General features: G+C 44.8%; 1 protein-coding gene across 2 annotated transcripts in view; it reads left to right on the top strand.

Moving 5' to 3' along the window:
* MCF2L2 (MCF.2 cell line derived transforming sequence-like 2) overlaps nucleotides 1-17134 on the top strand; it is a 258920-nt gene that overhangs the window by 203766 nt on the left and 38020 nt on the right. For both annotated transcript variants that reach the window (XM_070072393.1, XM_070072394.1), the window contains exons 16-18: nucleotides 6836-6902; nucleotides 7906-8021; nucleotides 9813-9882. In XM_070072393.1, coding sequence (XP_069928494.1) covers nucleotides 6836-6902; nucleotides 7906-8021; nucleotides 9813-9882 — 253 coding nt within the window. The remainder of the gene's footprint in view (nucleotides 1-6835; nucleotides 6903-7905; nucleotides 8022-9812; nucleotides 9883-17134) is intronic.

Here is a 17134-nt window from a genome sequence, read left to right as displayed (position 1 = left end):
TATAAATACATCTCAAAAAGCTACAGCCTTCATACCTATTAGGTTAGGTATTATATTTAAGTGATAATAAATGTTCAGGAGGTTGTAGAGTAATTGGAAACGTTTTGCAGGGTTAGTGGCAATGTAAGTTTAGCTTCCCTGGAAGACAGTAGAGCAGTTCCTCAAAAAGTTAAAAATATCATTATCCCGTGATCCAGCAACTCCACTTCTAAGTCTTAAATTTGAAAGCAGGGACTCAGAGATACATGTTCATCGGGTTCCGTAGCAGCATTATTAGCAATAGCCAAAGGTGGAGACAACCCAAGTGTCCATCAGCGGATGGATGGGTAACTAAATGTGGCCAAGGCACACAGTGGAAGATATCCAGCCTTAGTGAAAGGAGTCAGATCTGATGCAGCTGTGCCATGGATGAGCCTTACAAATCTTAGGCATTGTGAAATAAGCCAGACACTAAAGGACAACTACTGAATGATTCCTCGTATATGGAGTTCCTGGAATAGAGAAATTGATAGACATAGAAAGTGGAGGAGAGGAGAGCAGAGAAGCTGTGTTGGATGAGTACAGTTTCAGTTTGAGATGAAGAAGTTCTGGAAATGCACAGTGGTGATGGTTGCAAATGTGTAAATGTACTTAAAACCACTGGACTGCACGCTTAAAATACTTTCAGTGGTAACTTTATGTTATGTATATTTTACTATGATTTTTAAAACTTTTTTTTTTTTGACAGGCAGAGTAGTCAGTGAGAGAGAGAGACAGAGAGAAAGGTCTTCCTTTGCCGTTGGTTCACCCTCCAATGGCTGCCGCGGCTGGCACACTGCGGCCGGCGCACCGTGCTGATCCGATGGCAGGAGCCAGGCGCTTCTCCTGGTCTCCCATGGGGTGCAGGGCCCAAGCACCTGGGCCATCCTCCACTGCACTCCCTGGCCACAGCAGAGAGCTGGCCTGGAAGAGGGGCAACCGGGACAGAATCCGGCACCCCAACCGGGATTAGAACCCGGTGTGCTGGTGCCGCAAGGCGGAGGATTAGCCTAGTGAGCCGCGGCGCTGGCCTGATTTTTAAAACTTTATGATTCCTAGATGCTATGCAAATACAAATGTGTTGTTAGTTAACTAGAATTTAGATGAACAGGATTGTGTTTATAAGCCATCCCTCTTTCAAAAAGTGCTGTGTGTTTGAAATCATTTTGTCATTATTTATTTATTTACTTTTAATTTTAGAAAAGATTTTATTTATTTATTTGAGAGATAGAGTTACAGATAGTGAGAGGGAGAAAACTTCTGTCTTCCATCTGTTGGTTCACTCCCCAGTTGGCCTCAACAGCCAGGGCTGAGCCCCAGGAGCCACAGGCCTGAGGGACCCAAGGTACCCAGAGGTGATCATGCCTCCTGATATTTGTAAGGCAGGAAAATAGCAAATGCTTAACCCAATGTTAATCTAATAAACTTATCATGTAATCTAAGCAAACAAGCAGCACAATCCTTAACCTGTCTTCTAAGTAGCATAGGTAAAGCTATGTAAAGTAATAATCAGTGGTATGAATTCATAATATCAGAGTCAGCTAGGAGATTAAGGAACCACCGCAGAGTGAGAGGCTACTGAAGCAGTTCAAAGCACTAAGTGGAGAGAGAACTGGAGGACTTGGGCCAGTGGGTCCTTAGGTGCAGGTGGAGGTTCCTTCAGCCACAGTCAGCTCTCGGCATTCTGGCGTGGCCTCTCGGGCAGAATGTCAGGGAGCTTTGCAGGAGTTGTCAGGTTATGGGTCTGTCACAGCTTCAGGAGGACGAGGCGGGAGACACTTGCATTGCTGTCTGAGGCTGGTCTTCTTTACGTATGCTTTTCTTAAGTTGTTGTTTCTCAAGGTACAAGTTGTTTTTCCAGTCTTATCAGGATATGCAGACATGAGTCTATATAAATCCTGGTGAAGTTTCATTTGTATTTTCAGATATGGGCTTTAACTTCTAAAATCTGTGTTTTTATGTAAACATTATGCAATTAAAAATATCTCATTTAAAAACAAGTTCCAGGGGCTAATATCGTGGCACAATGGGATATCTGCATCCTATCTCAGAGTGCCTGATGCTAACGCATCCTGGGAGCAGCAGTTTGGGCCCCTGTCACCCATGTGGGAGATGCAGATAAAGATCTAAGTTTCTAGAATTGTCGTGGCTCAGCCCTCATTTTTGCTGGCATTTGGGGAGTGAACCAGTGGATGGATGATCTCTCTGTCTCTCTCTATTGCTCTTTCAAGTAGATGCAAATAAATAAACATTTAAAATATAAATAAAAACAAGTTCCAGTAGTAAAATGGAGTAACAACAAAAATTGAGTATTATCAAATTTTGATAAGCCCTGTACCCCATCCCTGGCTTAATGAGGTGCTCCCCCTCTGCACCTGACTGCTATGGTTCCCTGTTACTTTACAGCACTGGTTCAGTATTGACTTTCTTGTGTCTTCCAGCAGATTGTGAGTTTACCAAGATTGGGGTTATGATACATTTCTGTACCCCAAGTGCCTATCATGATACCTTGCTCACAGTAGGGAGTCGGTAAGTCTTTGGTAAATGAAGGCAATGGTTGTTAGGTGAGAAGCAAGGATGAGGTTGTGGTACCGATTTCATATGAAGCTCTTAGTTTTTAAGAATGATTAGAATTTGAAAGGAAATGGAAAATAGTGCTGAAGAGTGCCTAACGAGAACAGGTCAGATCATTGTTCCTAGTGGAAGAAGGGGGACCCTCTGCATTAGAATCATCCCAGCTGCTTGTGAGAATGACAGATTCCACCTGTACCTCCCAGCCACCATCCCCGCGTTCTGAACACGTGCCTCTGGATTTAGCTTCAGAGTGAGCTTCTTAAGAAAGTTCTTTTTAAAAAATGATTTATTTTCATTTTTTTGAAAGGTAGAGAGATAGAGACACAGAGAGATGAGAGATCTTCTGTTTGCTGATTCACTCCCCAAATACCTGCAACAGCCAGGGCTGGGCCAAGGCGAAGTTGGTAACTGGGAACGCTATCTAGGTCTTCTATGTGGATGGCAGGGACCAAGCGGCCACCACCTGCTGCCTCCCAGGATGAGCATTGGATGGAAGGTGGGTCATAAGCAGAGCCGGACTCAAACCAGGCAGTCTGATATGGAATGTGGGCATCCTAAGAGGTGACTTAAAGTCTGTGCCAAACATGCCCCCATGTTAAGAAAGTTCTTAACACATTAGTAGAGAGTCTTGATATCCTTTGGCAGCTGTGGGCAATTGGAAGCTGCATAAGTTCTAGTTGAGGCACAATGATGACCTGATGGAAATGGAGTTATAGGGAGAGCAAGATCTGGTGGTCTGCAGAACAGATCGATGGACAGATCTCAGAGGCGCAGTGTGAACTGTCAAGAGTACCCCAAAGTGTTGAAGATGAGAGGAGGTGAGACCTTGCTTGGAAGTGGGGGATAAGCAGTGACTATAAGAGGCCTGTGGAGGGGTGAAATGACAGGTCCAGGGGAATATAAAGGCTGATGTCAGAGAGGAGTTTGAAACAGATCTGGGCCCTTGGAAAATGGCAGTTCTGCTGATGCACCTGCTGTTTCATTCTAATGAATTCTGTTTCAACTTGATGTGTTTGAGGGGGCCGGGAGGCGTCCAGGTGAAGGTGAGAGAGACCTTGGCAGTGTGGGCTCAAGCATGACCGAGGACCAAGAGGAAGATGAGATGTGGGAGCCTCTACAACATGAGGGAGGAGGGGGCAAGCGCCTGGCAATCTGAGTTCAGGTTTTCATAGTGAAGGTCTTAGCACTTTCTGATATGTTTAATGTGATAATGAAAACTCTGGATGGCAAATTGTGATGAGTAAATAATGACAGTAATGAGCAAAATAGACTTCTGACACATAGACTCCTCAAAAGGGCACCCTTTGGTGAGATGGCTGCGGCATGGGGGTGGTGGGAGTGAGGGGCAGGGACTCTAAGAGGGAACAGAGGAGGTGTCACATAGAATGGGACAAAGCTCTGTTTTATGCTAAAACAGCATGTCGAGATGTACACGGTGCAGAGCACTTAGTATGGGCCACCCTGGCATCACAAACTCTGGTATTCTAATTACAGCTTCCACTTGTGGGTGGATGAAGATCATTGTGGGTGCATAAAGGTTCATAATTACTTGAGTACTTACGCATGTTTTCTCTTGTGCATCTGCATTTTATTACTTGATTTTAGATGGTAAATCCCTGGGAGTCTTTTCTGTAAACAGTTACCTGCTTCGGAATAATAAGGCGGGCAATCATCATCAGTAAGAGTCATGCATTTTCTCCTATTTATATATATAAAGTTACTTGAAAGGAAATTGGTAGAGGAAAAGAAGAACAATGGCTTCATGGTGGCCCCAGGGCGATTAGTATTGTTATTTAATCTGAAGTAAAATGTTAGCGACTCGGGTTCTGGGGAATTGCTATAACAGGAGTTTAATCTGTTGCACTCCCAAGGGTGATGTGAAGCTGTTGGATGAGATCTCTGCACTGTTTCCCGAAGCGTAAACCAGGATGTGAACCGACAAGGGACTTTTCTTTCTTCTGAGTCATGGCTGTTTTCCTGCTCCTGATTTTCCAAGTTCCTACTTAATTGTTGAGTAATAAACTTTGTTTCTGCCCACTACTTGGTTCTGCCTACCTTCTGACTTCATTTCATCGTTAGTGCATCATTGGGCGGCCTCACCAAGTTGCTCAAGCCCAGTGTCATGAGGGCACGGGAGAGGTTCCTTGTGCTCGGTTTTCCATGAATACTTAACTGCTGCCCTCGTTCTGCTAGGGGTCGTGGATCGCAGGAGCAGATTTCTCTCGAGGCCCGTCTTCTCTTCTGACATAGCAACTCTCTTGTTCCAGGACAATTTGTAGAAAGCACAGCAACCTCTAATGCACCTTCAAGCTAAGTAGCTTCTTGGAAGTTGTTTTCCTTCTTGACATTTTATCTTCTGTCTATGTGTGTGCCATTTGTAAGTCTTGCCTTTTAACAGGCATTGATGAACAGCTACAAAAACTGTCATTTTAAGAAAGAATAAATGTTAGATTATAAACTACATACATTGCATGATTTACTTATAGCTCTCAAATGGAGTTTACCTGTCACTACTTTCAGTAACATTCATTTTCAAATGTCATGTGAGCCATTTCTTTTAATTATAAAAGCAGTCCATATCTCATTTGTTTTATAAAACCAAACATTATGGAAAGGGGTAGAGGAAAATGGAGAAATTCTCCTTCTCCATATTCTAGCCTTTAGTACAGCTCTTCAAAAACAGGCACTGTTAATAGTGTCTTAAGAATTTAAGAACTTGGGGCTGGCGCTGTGGTGCAGCGGGTTAACTCCCTGGCCTGAAGCACCGGAATCACATATGGACTGGCTGTTCCATATATCCTGGCTGCTCCACTTCTGATCCAGCTCTCTGCTATGGCCTGAGATAGCAGTAGAAGATGGCCCAAGTTCTTGGGCCCCTGCGCCTGCATTGGAGACCTGGAAGAAGCTCCTGGCTCCTGGCTTTGGATCAGCACAGCTCCGGCCGTTGCGGCCATCTGGGGAGTGGACCAGCAGATGGAAGACCTCTCTCTCTGTCTCTACCTCTCTGTGTAACTGTCTTTCAAATAAACAAAATAAATCTTTAAAAAAAAGAACTTAAGACACTATTATGCATGCATATTCTAAGTATGTACAATTTTACTTATATTTATACATACATCTTGTTTGTTCAAGTAGTCATACTATTTTTTTTTTGTAGAGCTCAAAGAGTAAATTCTTTTTTTTTTTTTTTTTTGACAGACAGAGTGGACAGTGAGAGAGAGACAGAGAGATAGGTCTTCCTTTTTGCCGTTGGTTCACCCTCCAATGGCCGCCACGGCTGGCGCGCTGCGGCCGGCACACCGCGCTGATCTGATGGCAGGAGGCAGGTACTTATCCTGGTCTCCCATGGGGTGCAGGGCCCAAGTACTTGGGTCATCCTCCACTGCACTCCCTGGCCACAGCAGAGAGCTGGCCTGGAAGAGGGGCAACCGGGACAGAATCCGGCGCCCCGACCGGGACTAGAACCTGGTGTGCCGGCACCGCAAGGTGGAGGATTAGCCTAGTGAGCCGCGGCATCGGCCGGGTACCTGTCTTAAAGTCAGCTGAAGAGCACTATCCCTTCACAGCAGTACCTGTGTTAGTGTTTGATCGACTAACTCGGAGATGTGTGTATATACCAGGGGCCAGGATTCTTACGGGCTATCTTCAAATCCTGCTCATAACATAACACCAATTGCCTACCTCTAGAAAAGTAAGCAGATCTCGTGTCTTTCTGGCTTAGGAAATCCTATGAAAATACTCAGTGCCAGAGGAAGGAGGCCTGACCAGAACCCATCTAACCCCACGTGCAACAGAATACACATATGTTTAGCAAAGATCTTGATATGAGCAATGGAACAACAGAAATCAGGAGGGAAGATCTAGGACACCACATGGACAATGCAGAGGTCAGGCAAGGATGACTGAGAATCCAAGCGTGGTATTTCTGATTCCATCATCTGCCCTGCTGACCGCCAAGCCGCATGGCCCACTCAGGGGCAGCTCATTCCCTGGCTGCTGTAATGGATTTTGAGTCCTCTAACCTCACTGCCTTTTCTCAAGACCAGTGTGACCAGAGTGTGCTTTTGTGAGATGCTGACCTGGAGTGTTCAGTGGTTCAGAGGGAACTCACCAGAACCTACTAGATGAGCCACTAAGGGGGACTGGATTGATGAGCATTATTCCAAAATAATTCTAAAAGAGCACTCTCCCCTTCCCTTATCTCTCTCTGTCTTTCAACTTTCCACCTGCTGCTGCGATTCAGACGCATTGTACGTGACTTGCTTGAGACAGAAGAGATTTACATAAAAGAAATTAAGAGCATAATTGATGTAAGTAGATTGGTGGGGGGTGTTAAACATTTATGCAAACTGGAGAAGTTTTGCTGCACAAAGAGACTCAAAATAATTGCCTCATGTCTCTAGAATTCCCACAGGGGTTCATATCTTCTAATATCACAAGGGGCTCTCTAGTAAGAATAAGGACATGTAACGGCTCTTGATTCATGAGGACTGTGCCAATTCATACTGATTCCAGCAATGCCCCACTGGTTCACCATATGCTTGCCAGCAAAGGATATTATAACTTAAATGTTTTTGATAGTTTAATAAGGAAAGACTTTCTGCTTTTTAAAGTAGCATTTTTTCCCTCTTTCCTTAGGGAATAATCGTAAGGAATAGAGTACAAATGCATAGTTCTCCCTCTTTCCTTAGGGAATAATCCTAAGGAAAAAGCTGTATTTTAAAGTTACTTCTTATAGCATATTTTTACAATAAAATTCCGGAAGCAACTCAAATGTCCAATAAAAAGAGGGAACAGGTAATAAAGCATGATGTACGTGTTAGATGTTACTCAACTGTTTAAAATAATGATTTGGGATAATATGTACCAATATTAACAAGTGCTCTAAAATGTATATAGAAAAAAATTGCAAAATTATGTATGTAATGTGTTGGGAACTAGAGAAAATGAATGTTTTAAATTCATGAAGACATAATTGCATCAAATCATAAAATGATAGGTAAATTTTTCCTTTCTTTCACATTTCCATACCATATAAATTTCACATTTCCATACCATATAAATTTCACATTTCCATACCATATAAACATTTTAAAATCATTCATTCTTCCCATAAAAATGCCATTTTATTATCATTGCCATTAAACCATCTTCTTCTGAAGATGGACACATGAGGAAAATGATATCAGAAAAAAGTGTGTTGATAGTATAGCCTGTAGGAAAGATGTGTGCTGTATTCCCCGACTGGTAGAGTTTGGTTCTTGGAGTGGCTGATTCAAACCATCTCTTTCTATTTTGTTTCCACTTCCTCAGGGATATATCACTCCAATGGACTTTATTTGGCTGAAGCATCTGATTCCAGACGTTCTTCAGAATAACAAGGACTTTCTCTTTGGGAATATTAGAGAACTTTATGAATTTCACAACAGGTATATAATACTTCACATCATCACGAGGAAGGGAACATGCTAAGAGGGTGGAAATCAGACTGATGGCATTTGGAGGAGAAAGTGCTTAGCACTTTCTTTAGCACATGGTTTGGAGTCAGTGGCTTGAATTGGCGTGGGATGGGGTGAGGAGGAGGGGATCAGACCCGCAGGACCACAGAGGAAGAAGGAACAAGACATCAGCGGAGCATGTGCTGGTTGCCAGGCTTCGGTGTGGCACTGAGTTGTGTGTTCCTTTGCTCCTTTAGTTACTCATGTTTCAGTATTTAATGAGCACCTGTTCCATGCCAGGCACTGTGCTCAGCATTGGGAATACAAGGATGACCAAGACACATGTCCACATTCCTATTATCACAGGGCGGTGCTAGGTGTTAGACAATGTTAGCTGGTCACACATGTTGTCCTCTTAACCCAGGACTTTGTGGGTGTGGCATTCTAGAGAACTGGAGGGAAGGAAGTTTGGAAATAATTTTTCAATCTGATCATTTTTCTAAAAAAGATTATTTATTTATTTGAAAGTCAGAGTTACACACAGAGAAAAGGAGAGGCAGAGAGAGAGGGGGGGGGTCTTGCATCCAATGGTTCACTCCCCAATTGGCTATAATGGCTGGAGCTGTGCTGATCCAAAGCCAGGAGCGAGGAGCTTCTTCTGGGTCTCCCACGTGGGTGCAGGGGCCCAAGGACTTGGGCCATCTTCCACTGCTTTCCCAGGCCATAGCAGAGAGCTGGATTGGAAGTGGAGCAGCTGGGACTCGAACTGGCAGCCATGTGGGATGCCGGCACTGTAGGCGGTGGCTTTACCCACTACGCCACCCTTAATCCATTCATTTTGCACATAAGGAAACTCCCGCTTCTTGATTCAGTTTACTTAGGTGAGGACCCCCAAGATCATATGACTACTATGGAAGGAGAAAGAACCTCAGTTGCTTCCTTCCACAATCCCTTGTCTGCTGCTCAGATGCAAAACTGAAATGGAAGCCCTTTTCTGCCGCTTTCCTTGGAGAAGTTATTCAATCTTTGGGTCTTCAGGTTTCATGTTTATAAAAGCCCTATCTTGGGGCAGGTGATTGGCCTAGCAGTTAGCATACCTAGTGTGCATGCCTAGGTTCCATGCCTGTCTCTGGCTTCTTACTCTAGCTCAGGGTTGGGGGCAGGGTGAGGTGGGTAGCAGAGGTGGCTTAATTAATTGGGTTCCTGCCACCTATATGGGAGACCTGGATTGAGTTCCTAGCTTCAGCCCTGCCCAGTCCAGGCTGTTGTGGGCATCTGAGAGGTGAACCAGTGGATGAGAGCCCTCTTTTTCAGTCTATATGTCTTTCTCTCTGCCCCTCTACCTTCAAAAAAATTTTTTTAAATCAATAACAACAACAAAAACACATTATCTTGCAGAGTTTGGTTGAGGATTAAATGAGATATCATTTGGGAAGCACTTAGCTTATGTCTGGCCTAAGTGGGCTCTCAGTGATTATTAACAAAGCAACAGCAGTTCCTGTGAATGTTATTTTTGCGTAGTGAGGAGCATCAGTGTATCTGGTCTGGCTATGGCCAGAGCTTAGAGCTGTCTGAGGGTGGTTTCAAAGTAATCATAGTACACACACAAATACAGGATACATTTTTTCTTCCAAATAAGTGTGTGGAAAATGAGTCAAGAGTAATGAAGGCTGAAGAATAGCATTTTTCTAGGCACCTCTTAAAGTTGTATGATTTTACTTAAACTTTTTTAAGCCTCGTGTGTATGAAAGTCAAGACATTATTATGTTTGTATTTCCCTAGGACTTTCCTGAAAGAGTTGGAAAAATGCACTGAAAACCCTGACCTTCTGGCACATTGCTTTATCAATAGAGTAAGTCTGTCCTCCTACTAGATCCAAACAGCCGCGTGATTCAAGTTGACCCTCACTTTTCTGCATAGGGGGTAAGGGCAAGTGAAAACACAAAGGACCCCAGGGGTGGGGAACCTTTCTTCTGCCAAGGGTCATGTGGGTATTTATAACATCACTTGTGAGCCGCACAAAATTATCAACTTAAAAGTTAGCCTGCTATAGATTTATTGAATTTTGAGTCTCACCTAGGGTTGCCTTAGCAGGGCCACACCAAGTGATTTTGTGGGTCTTACATAGCCTGTGGGACAGACATTCCCCACTCCTGTATATTTCCCTGACCTCCAGTCTTTATTTAAGGATAAGTGACATATAAAACTGCATACACTCAAGGTGTACAACATGATGATTTGATATCTGTGTAATTAAAGTGATTACCACAATCAGCCTAATGAAGACATCAGTCACCTCTCATATTGTGTGTGTGTGTGTGTTATCTGAAAAGCTGAACTCAGAGAATCAGAATATAAAGATGGTAGCCAGGGGCTAGAGGACAGGGACAAGGGGAGATGTCGGCAAAGAGTATAATCTTCCAGTTAGAAGATGAGTACGTTCTGGAGACATGCACGCACAGCATGCTGACTGTGGTTAACAATACTGCGTTGTCGACGAGAAATTTACTAAAAGAGTAGATTTGACTCTGTCTTTTGAATTCGAGCCAAGAGTCTTGCAGTGCTGTTGACCTCCCAACTCGACCTCACTCCCACTCCGTTGAGTTTGAGAACGAGTAGAGTTCTACTGCCCACACTGAGCACCTGGGAGCCTCACTTCCTGTAAAGCCCTATGAAAATGGAAGCCTGGCCCTTAGGGCCCCCAAAGCAGAGAGTCCTCATGTGAACAACTGAGCTATGTTTCTGACAAGAACCACACAGCAGGCTTCAAGTCCCACCCAGAAGTTGTGTTACAGCTCTCAAGGGGAGCAAGCCCAAAAAGCTCAGAAAACATATTCTCTTTGGTTTTTACAGCAGAGAGGGTGATTGGAGATGTTTACATCTGCAGCCCCTTTTATGCTTAGCACCCAGTATGTGAAGGCCATGCCCTACTCCAACCTTTTCCCTTTCCCCACCGCTCTGTCTTCTTCCCTCTTGCAATTTCTCTACTCCTGCTTTGGGCAATGAACGGGCTGGGCTGTTTGGGCCAGGAGGGACTGGGTCTTACCCAACACCTTAGGATGACCATGCCCGTGATCCTGGTGCCCCCTACTTCCTCAAGCTTTCCCATTTATTCTCCTTTGCAACTGGTCCTAACTCCCCAATTCTTTTTGCGGTTTTCTTTTTGTGACTCCAGGAAAACAGATCAATCAACTTAAAAGTGTGTAAACACTCTAATTTTGGCAGACAAGTCTAAGAGGAATATTTAATTTAAAATGAAAGCAAGCAAACCAAAACCCCCAGTTTCAAGATATTTGATATAACAGAGATACAGTCTTAACACCTCAGTGCCCTGCCATGGCCCTGTGTGGGTTTTCAATTCTTCACAGCCTTATCATAGGCTTTCTTTTTTTTTTTTTCATTTTTATTTTTTAAATATTATTTATTTATTTATTTATTTGAGAGGAATAGTTACAGACAGTGAGAGGGAGAGACAGAGAGAAAGGTCTTCCTTCCATTGGTTCACCCCTCAAATGGCCACTCCGAAGCCAGGAGCCAGGTGGTTCTTCCTGGTCTCCCATGTGGGTGCAGGGCCCTAGCACTTGGGCCATCTTCCACTGCTTTCCTGGGCCACAGCAGAGAGCTGGACTGGAAGAAGGACTAGAACATGGCGCCCATATGGGATTCCGGTGCCACAGGTGGAGGATTAGCCAAGTGAGCCATAGCGCCGGCCCCTATCACAGGCTTTCTCAAGTGCCAAAACTCAAGATAAAATACAAATGGTTTTATACTCTATTTGGTACACTTCTAGGGCCTGCACAGCAGATTAAGTCACTGCCTGCGATGCCAGCATCCCATAGGAGCACTGATTGGGGCTCCAGCTGCTCTACTTTCCATCCATCTTCCTGCTAATGTGCCTGGAAAAGCAGTGGAAGATGGCCCAAGTGCTTGGGCCATGCTATCCACATGGATACGGATAAAGCTGTTGGTTCCTGGCCTCAGCCTGGCCCAGCCCCAGCTGTTGCAGCCATTTGGGGAGTGAACTGGCAGTTAAAGATCTATTTCTTCCCCTCTCTCTGTAACTCTGCCTTTCCAATAAATAAATACATCTTTAAAAAAATTTTGGTTCACTTCTTTATTGAATTGCACATTGTTTTGTACTATTTTGTACTTTTGTATTCTCATTAAGCTGCTGATAAGAAATCTAGTTTCAGGGGCCAGTGCTGTGGCATAGCAGGTAAAGTGCCGCCGGTGGTGCCAGCATCCCATGTGGACCCTGGTTCAAGTTCCAGCTGTTCCACTTCTGATCCAGCTCCCTGCTAATGTGCCTGGGAAATCAGTGGAGGATGGCCCAAGTCTTTGGGTCCCTGCACCCACATGGGAGACCTGAAAGAAGCTCCTTGCTGGCTTCGGCCTGGCCCAGCTCTGACCTTTGTAGCCATTTGGAGAGTGAACCAGTGGATGGAAGAGTTCTCTCCGTCTTTCTGTCTCTCTCTCTCTCTCTCTCTCTCTAACTCTGCCTTTCAAATAAATCAATAAATCCTTTTATTTATGTGAAAGGCAGAGTTACAGAGAAGCAGAGACAGAGAAAGAAAGGTCTTCCATCAACTGGTTCGCTCCCTATATGGCTGCAATGGCTGGAGCTAGGCCAATATAAAGCCAGGAGCCAGGTTCTTCTTCTGGGTCTCCCACATGGGTGCAGGGGCCCAAGCACTTGGGCCATCTTCTACTGCTTTCCCAGGCCATAGCAGAGAGCTGGATCAGAAAGGGAGCAGCCAGGACTTGAACAGGTGTCCATAGGGGATGCCAGCACTACATGCGGCAGCTTTGCCCTTCAAGCCACTGCACTGGTCCCAATAAATAAATCTTTAAAAAAATGTGTGGGGAGCAACTCGGACTAGACTAAGTTACTGGAATTAAGACTTATTCTATGCATCTGCTCTCCCACAATATGGCGCTGAGAAGGGAAACAGCTTCTACACAGCTGCCTCCAGTTCAACCAATAAACTGTAGGACCTACTCCTGATTGGAGGAGAGCAGCATACTCGGCGTGTGGGTAGCAGAGTTGGGATTGGTGGAAGAGGACTATAAAGGAGGAGAGAGACAACATGCACCAGGAACATCTAAAGGGAACATCTGAAGGAACACCTGTGCAGCCCCCGAGAGAGCCGGCCGGCGGTGTGCCGCTCCCCTGCGGAAGTGGGGAAAGTGGCCAGGGGGAACCGCCCTTCCACGGAGGTGGAAGGGACGGTAGCCAACCCGGGAAGAACCAGCAGCAAACCCGGGAAGGGCCGAGCAGACAAAAGAACAGCGCAGGGTCCAGTGTCATTCCTCCACGAAGACGGGGAGCGACAAAATGAAATCTAGTTTCAGATTTTATAAATATTTTATGATTTCTTATGCCATTTATTCAAAGGTTATTTGAATTGTTAAATGAGAAAAGGCCTAAAGTCTTCTGGGAAAATATGAATATAATCACAAAAAATTATTTAACTGCAAGGAAAGAGTGAGGGAATTGCACTAAAATTTTTTTCTTTTTCTTTTTTTTAAGATTTATTTATTTGTTTCAAATGCAAAGTTACAGAGAGGCAGAGGCAGAAAGAGAGAAAGGTCTTCCATCTGCTGCTTCACTCCCCAAATGGCTGCAATGGCTGGAGCTGTGCCAATCCGAAGCCAGGAGCCAGGAGCTTCTTACGTGTCTCACATGTGGGTGCAGAGGCCCAAGCACTTGGGCCATCCTCTACTGCTTTCCCAGACCGTAGCAGAGTGGTGGATGGGAATTGAGCAGCCAGGACTCGAACAGGTGCCCATATGGGATGCTGGCACTGCAGGTGGCGACTGTACACAACATTTTTCTTGAAAAAGTTCTTCTCCTAAAGTTTTATGGAAATTTTTGGTTTCCCCTATGTTGGGAGGAACCGTGGAAATCATTAATTTAGACTGAAAACTTTATATCTGTTCCTGCATGATTTACAATGTGAGAGGTAAAACATAGGTAATAAATTCTTAACAAGTACATAGTTATTCTTAGAACAAATGGAGTAATTAAAAGCACAATTATCTAATCTCAGAGGATTCTTGGAGGGAGTTGGCCATTTTGAGAGGCTCTTCACCCTTTCTACAGCAGTTTACATTTTCTGAATCATGTTGGCAGAATCCCACTGACCTTGAAATGACTTCTGGGATATTCTTGTGGCCAAATATTTTCATCAGACCCCAAAGCCTGTATCACCCAGGAGGAGTCTTCCCCAGAGGTGGTGCTCTAGGTAGCATAAACTAACATACTTTTCGGGTTCCATGCCCTGAAATCTCACCTGGCCAAATGGAAAGTGCCCTAGGCTGGCACTTGGAATACAGAAACTCTCATCCAAGGTGAGCCACTTGCTACCTGTATGACTTCATGGAAAGCACTTAAATCCTTGGAACCTCTTTCCCTCTCTCTTTTTTAAAGATTCATTTTTTTATGTATTTGAATGGCAAAGTTAGAGAGAGAGAGAGAGAGAGAGAGAGAGAGAGAGAGATCCTCTATCCACTGGTTCACCTGGTTCACTCCCCTAAATGGCTGCAATGGCCAGGGCTGGGTCAGGCCAAAACCAGGAGCCAGGAACTTCTTTTGGGTCTCCCACATGGGTGCAGGGGCCAAAAGAGTTGGGCCATCTTCCACTGCATTAGCATATTAGCTGGGAGCTGGATTGGAAGTGGAGCAATCAAGACTCGAATTGGCGTCCATATGAGTTGTCGTTGCAGGCAGTGACTTAACCCATTACGCCATGATGCCAGCCCCTGGAATCTCACTTTCTTCCTCCATGCAACAGGCCTAAGAGTATCAATATGTAAAGTTGTTATGGGAAACAAACTTATAGGAAGTTCCTTTAAAGTAAGAAGTACTTTGACAATAGCTACTGTTTTTTGAGTACTCTGTTTATATGGGCATTTGTTTCTGTATATTATCTCATTTAATCTCCCAATGCTTATAGGAGTTGATTGCTGTTATAAGCCCACTTGTGCATAGACTGAAGCTAGGAAGGTTAAGTACGTAATCTCAGGCCATGTAGTTTGTAATTGACAAAGCCAAGAGCTGAACCTGGACCATCCTATCCCAGAGCCCACAGTCTTAATCCATCAGCACTCATGTCTCCTTTAGTGAATGAGTTTTTCCCATCAATTTTAGAGCCTTCTGGTTTATTCTCTAAGGGAGTGAGGGAGAACCAAGCATTTTCCTATATTGCTGATTAGTGTATATCCTTTCTCTAAAACAAGAGTGGTATTTTGATACTCGAAAGCCTATGATGTTCTGTGTTGCTGAAGGGTAGAGTCAGAGTCAGAACCAAGGGGTGAGGGTTTCCGGAAGGCTGGTTGCAGCCTAGCATCTGCCAGTAGAACCAGATCCCTCAGTTACTAGGAGAGCTTGGCCAAAGGTGGTTGACGGTCGAGGATGTTACATTGGATGGGAGGTTGCGTCTCCCAAGTCTCTTCCCGCTGCTAAGCATCTTCTGGTGGGTGAGTGTTGAAAGTGGTGGAACTGTAAGCTCTTTAGGAGCTTTTGGGCAATGTCTGTGCTCTGCCAGACCAAATGTGGATAAGATGCCTTAATCAATTCATGGTGTCATATAGACTTTGCCTTAGTTTGGCAGGAATGGCCCTTACACCCAGGCTACTATGCTAAATTAACCATTGAGGTTAGCAAATGAACTGTGCACAATGCCTGGCACATCAAAGACTCTCATTAGATAGCTCTGAAACCAAGCGTTGGTCTGGGGCTGGCACTGTGGATAAAGCTGCTGCCTGCAGTGCCGGCATCCTATATGGGCGCTGGTTCGAGTCCTGGCTGCTCCACTTCTGATCCAGCTGTCTGCTATGGCCTGGGGAAGTAGTAGAAGATGGCCCAAGTGCTTGGGCCCCTGCACCCTCATGGGAGACTGGAAGGAAGCACCTGGCTCCTGGCTTTGCATCGGTCCAGCTCCGGCCTTTGCGGCCATTTAGGGAGTGAACCAGCGAATGGAAGACCTCTCTCTCTCTCTGCCTCTCCTTCTCTCTGTGTAACTCTGACTTTCAAATAAATAAATAAATAAATCTTTAAAAAATGAACATTTGTGGACAAATGAAGTACTCGTGACATGGATTTGACATGTAGTGATGCTGTAGCTTAAAAAAAAAAAAAGAGTTGGTCTGAGCAGGAAGAAAGGGACACAAGTCTGCAAGGAGGTGGCACATGGGATTCTCTGTGACAGCAGCGTGGGTTCTGTGGCCAGTGCAGCTGCTGTGGACCAAGCTCCCTGATGGAAACCTAGAAGCTGGCAAGCTGACTCCGCAGGATTGGGGTGTCCCTTTCATCTGTGTGCCCACCTCTTAGGGTCTTTGGTATAATGAGGATATTGGCTGCTCAGCACAGTCTCCAGCTCTGAAATTCAGCAGTGACATAACTGTTCCTGTTTCAGAACCTGTGCTGCAGGTTGAACGTGACATGGGAGGGAGAGCTGGCCACTTCACCTGTTGCCCATATGACTTAGATCTCCGTTTGTTGTCACATGGCCACATTTTACTTCTGGGGTGTTCCCATAGGTTGTTTCTTGGGTTTCTTGTAGGGTTGGCATCATGATGGTTGTAATACAAAGAGGGTGGGAGAGAGAAGAGAGGAACCATCAGCCACTGGCATTTTTTTCCTGTCCATTTTATTTTTCAATGAAGAACTCTAGGGAGAAATGTTGGTGTTTTGAACAAAGAACAGGGGAGGAAGGGTAAAAATAAAAACCTAAGGGCTAGCATTGTGGCACAGCAGATTCAGCTGTTGCTTGCAACACCAGCATCCCATATGATCGCTAGTTCAAGTTCTGGATTTTCCACTTCTGATCCAGATCCCTGCTAATGCACCTGAGAAAGCAGTGGAAGATGGTCCACGTACTTGGACACTTGGACTCCTGCCACCCTTGTGGGAGACTCGGATGGGGTTTCTGGCTCCTGGTCCAGCATCAGCCATTGCAGCCATTTAGGGAGTGAACCAATAGATGGAAGATCTCTCTCCTTCTCCCTCTGTAACTCTGCCTTTCACATAAATCAATAAATCTTAAAAAACCATTCCTGTTCTTGAAAGTACTTTTTTATTTGCCAGCAGCCCTTATAGATGC

Source organism: Oryctolagus cuniculus, chromosome 4 (genome assembly GCF_964237555.1).
Source record: "Oryctolagus cuniculus chromosome 4, mOryCun1.1, whole genome shotgun sequence".
Lineage (NCBI taxonomy): Eukaryota > Metazoa > Chordata > Mammalia > Lagomorpha > Leporidae > Oryctolagus > Oryctolagus cuniculus.
This window is presented reverse-complemented; position numbering and strand designations above follow the sequence as displayed.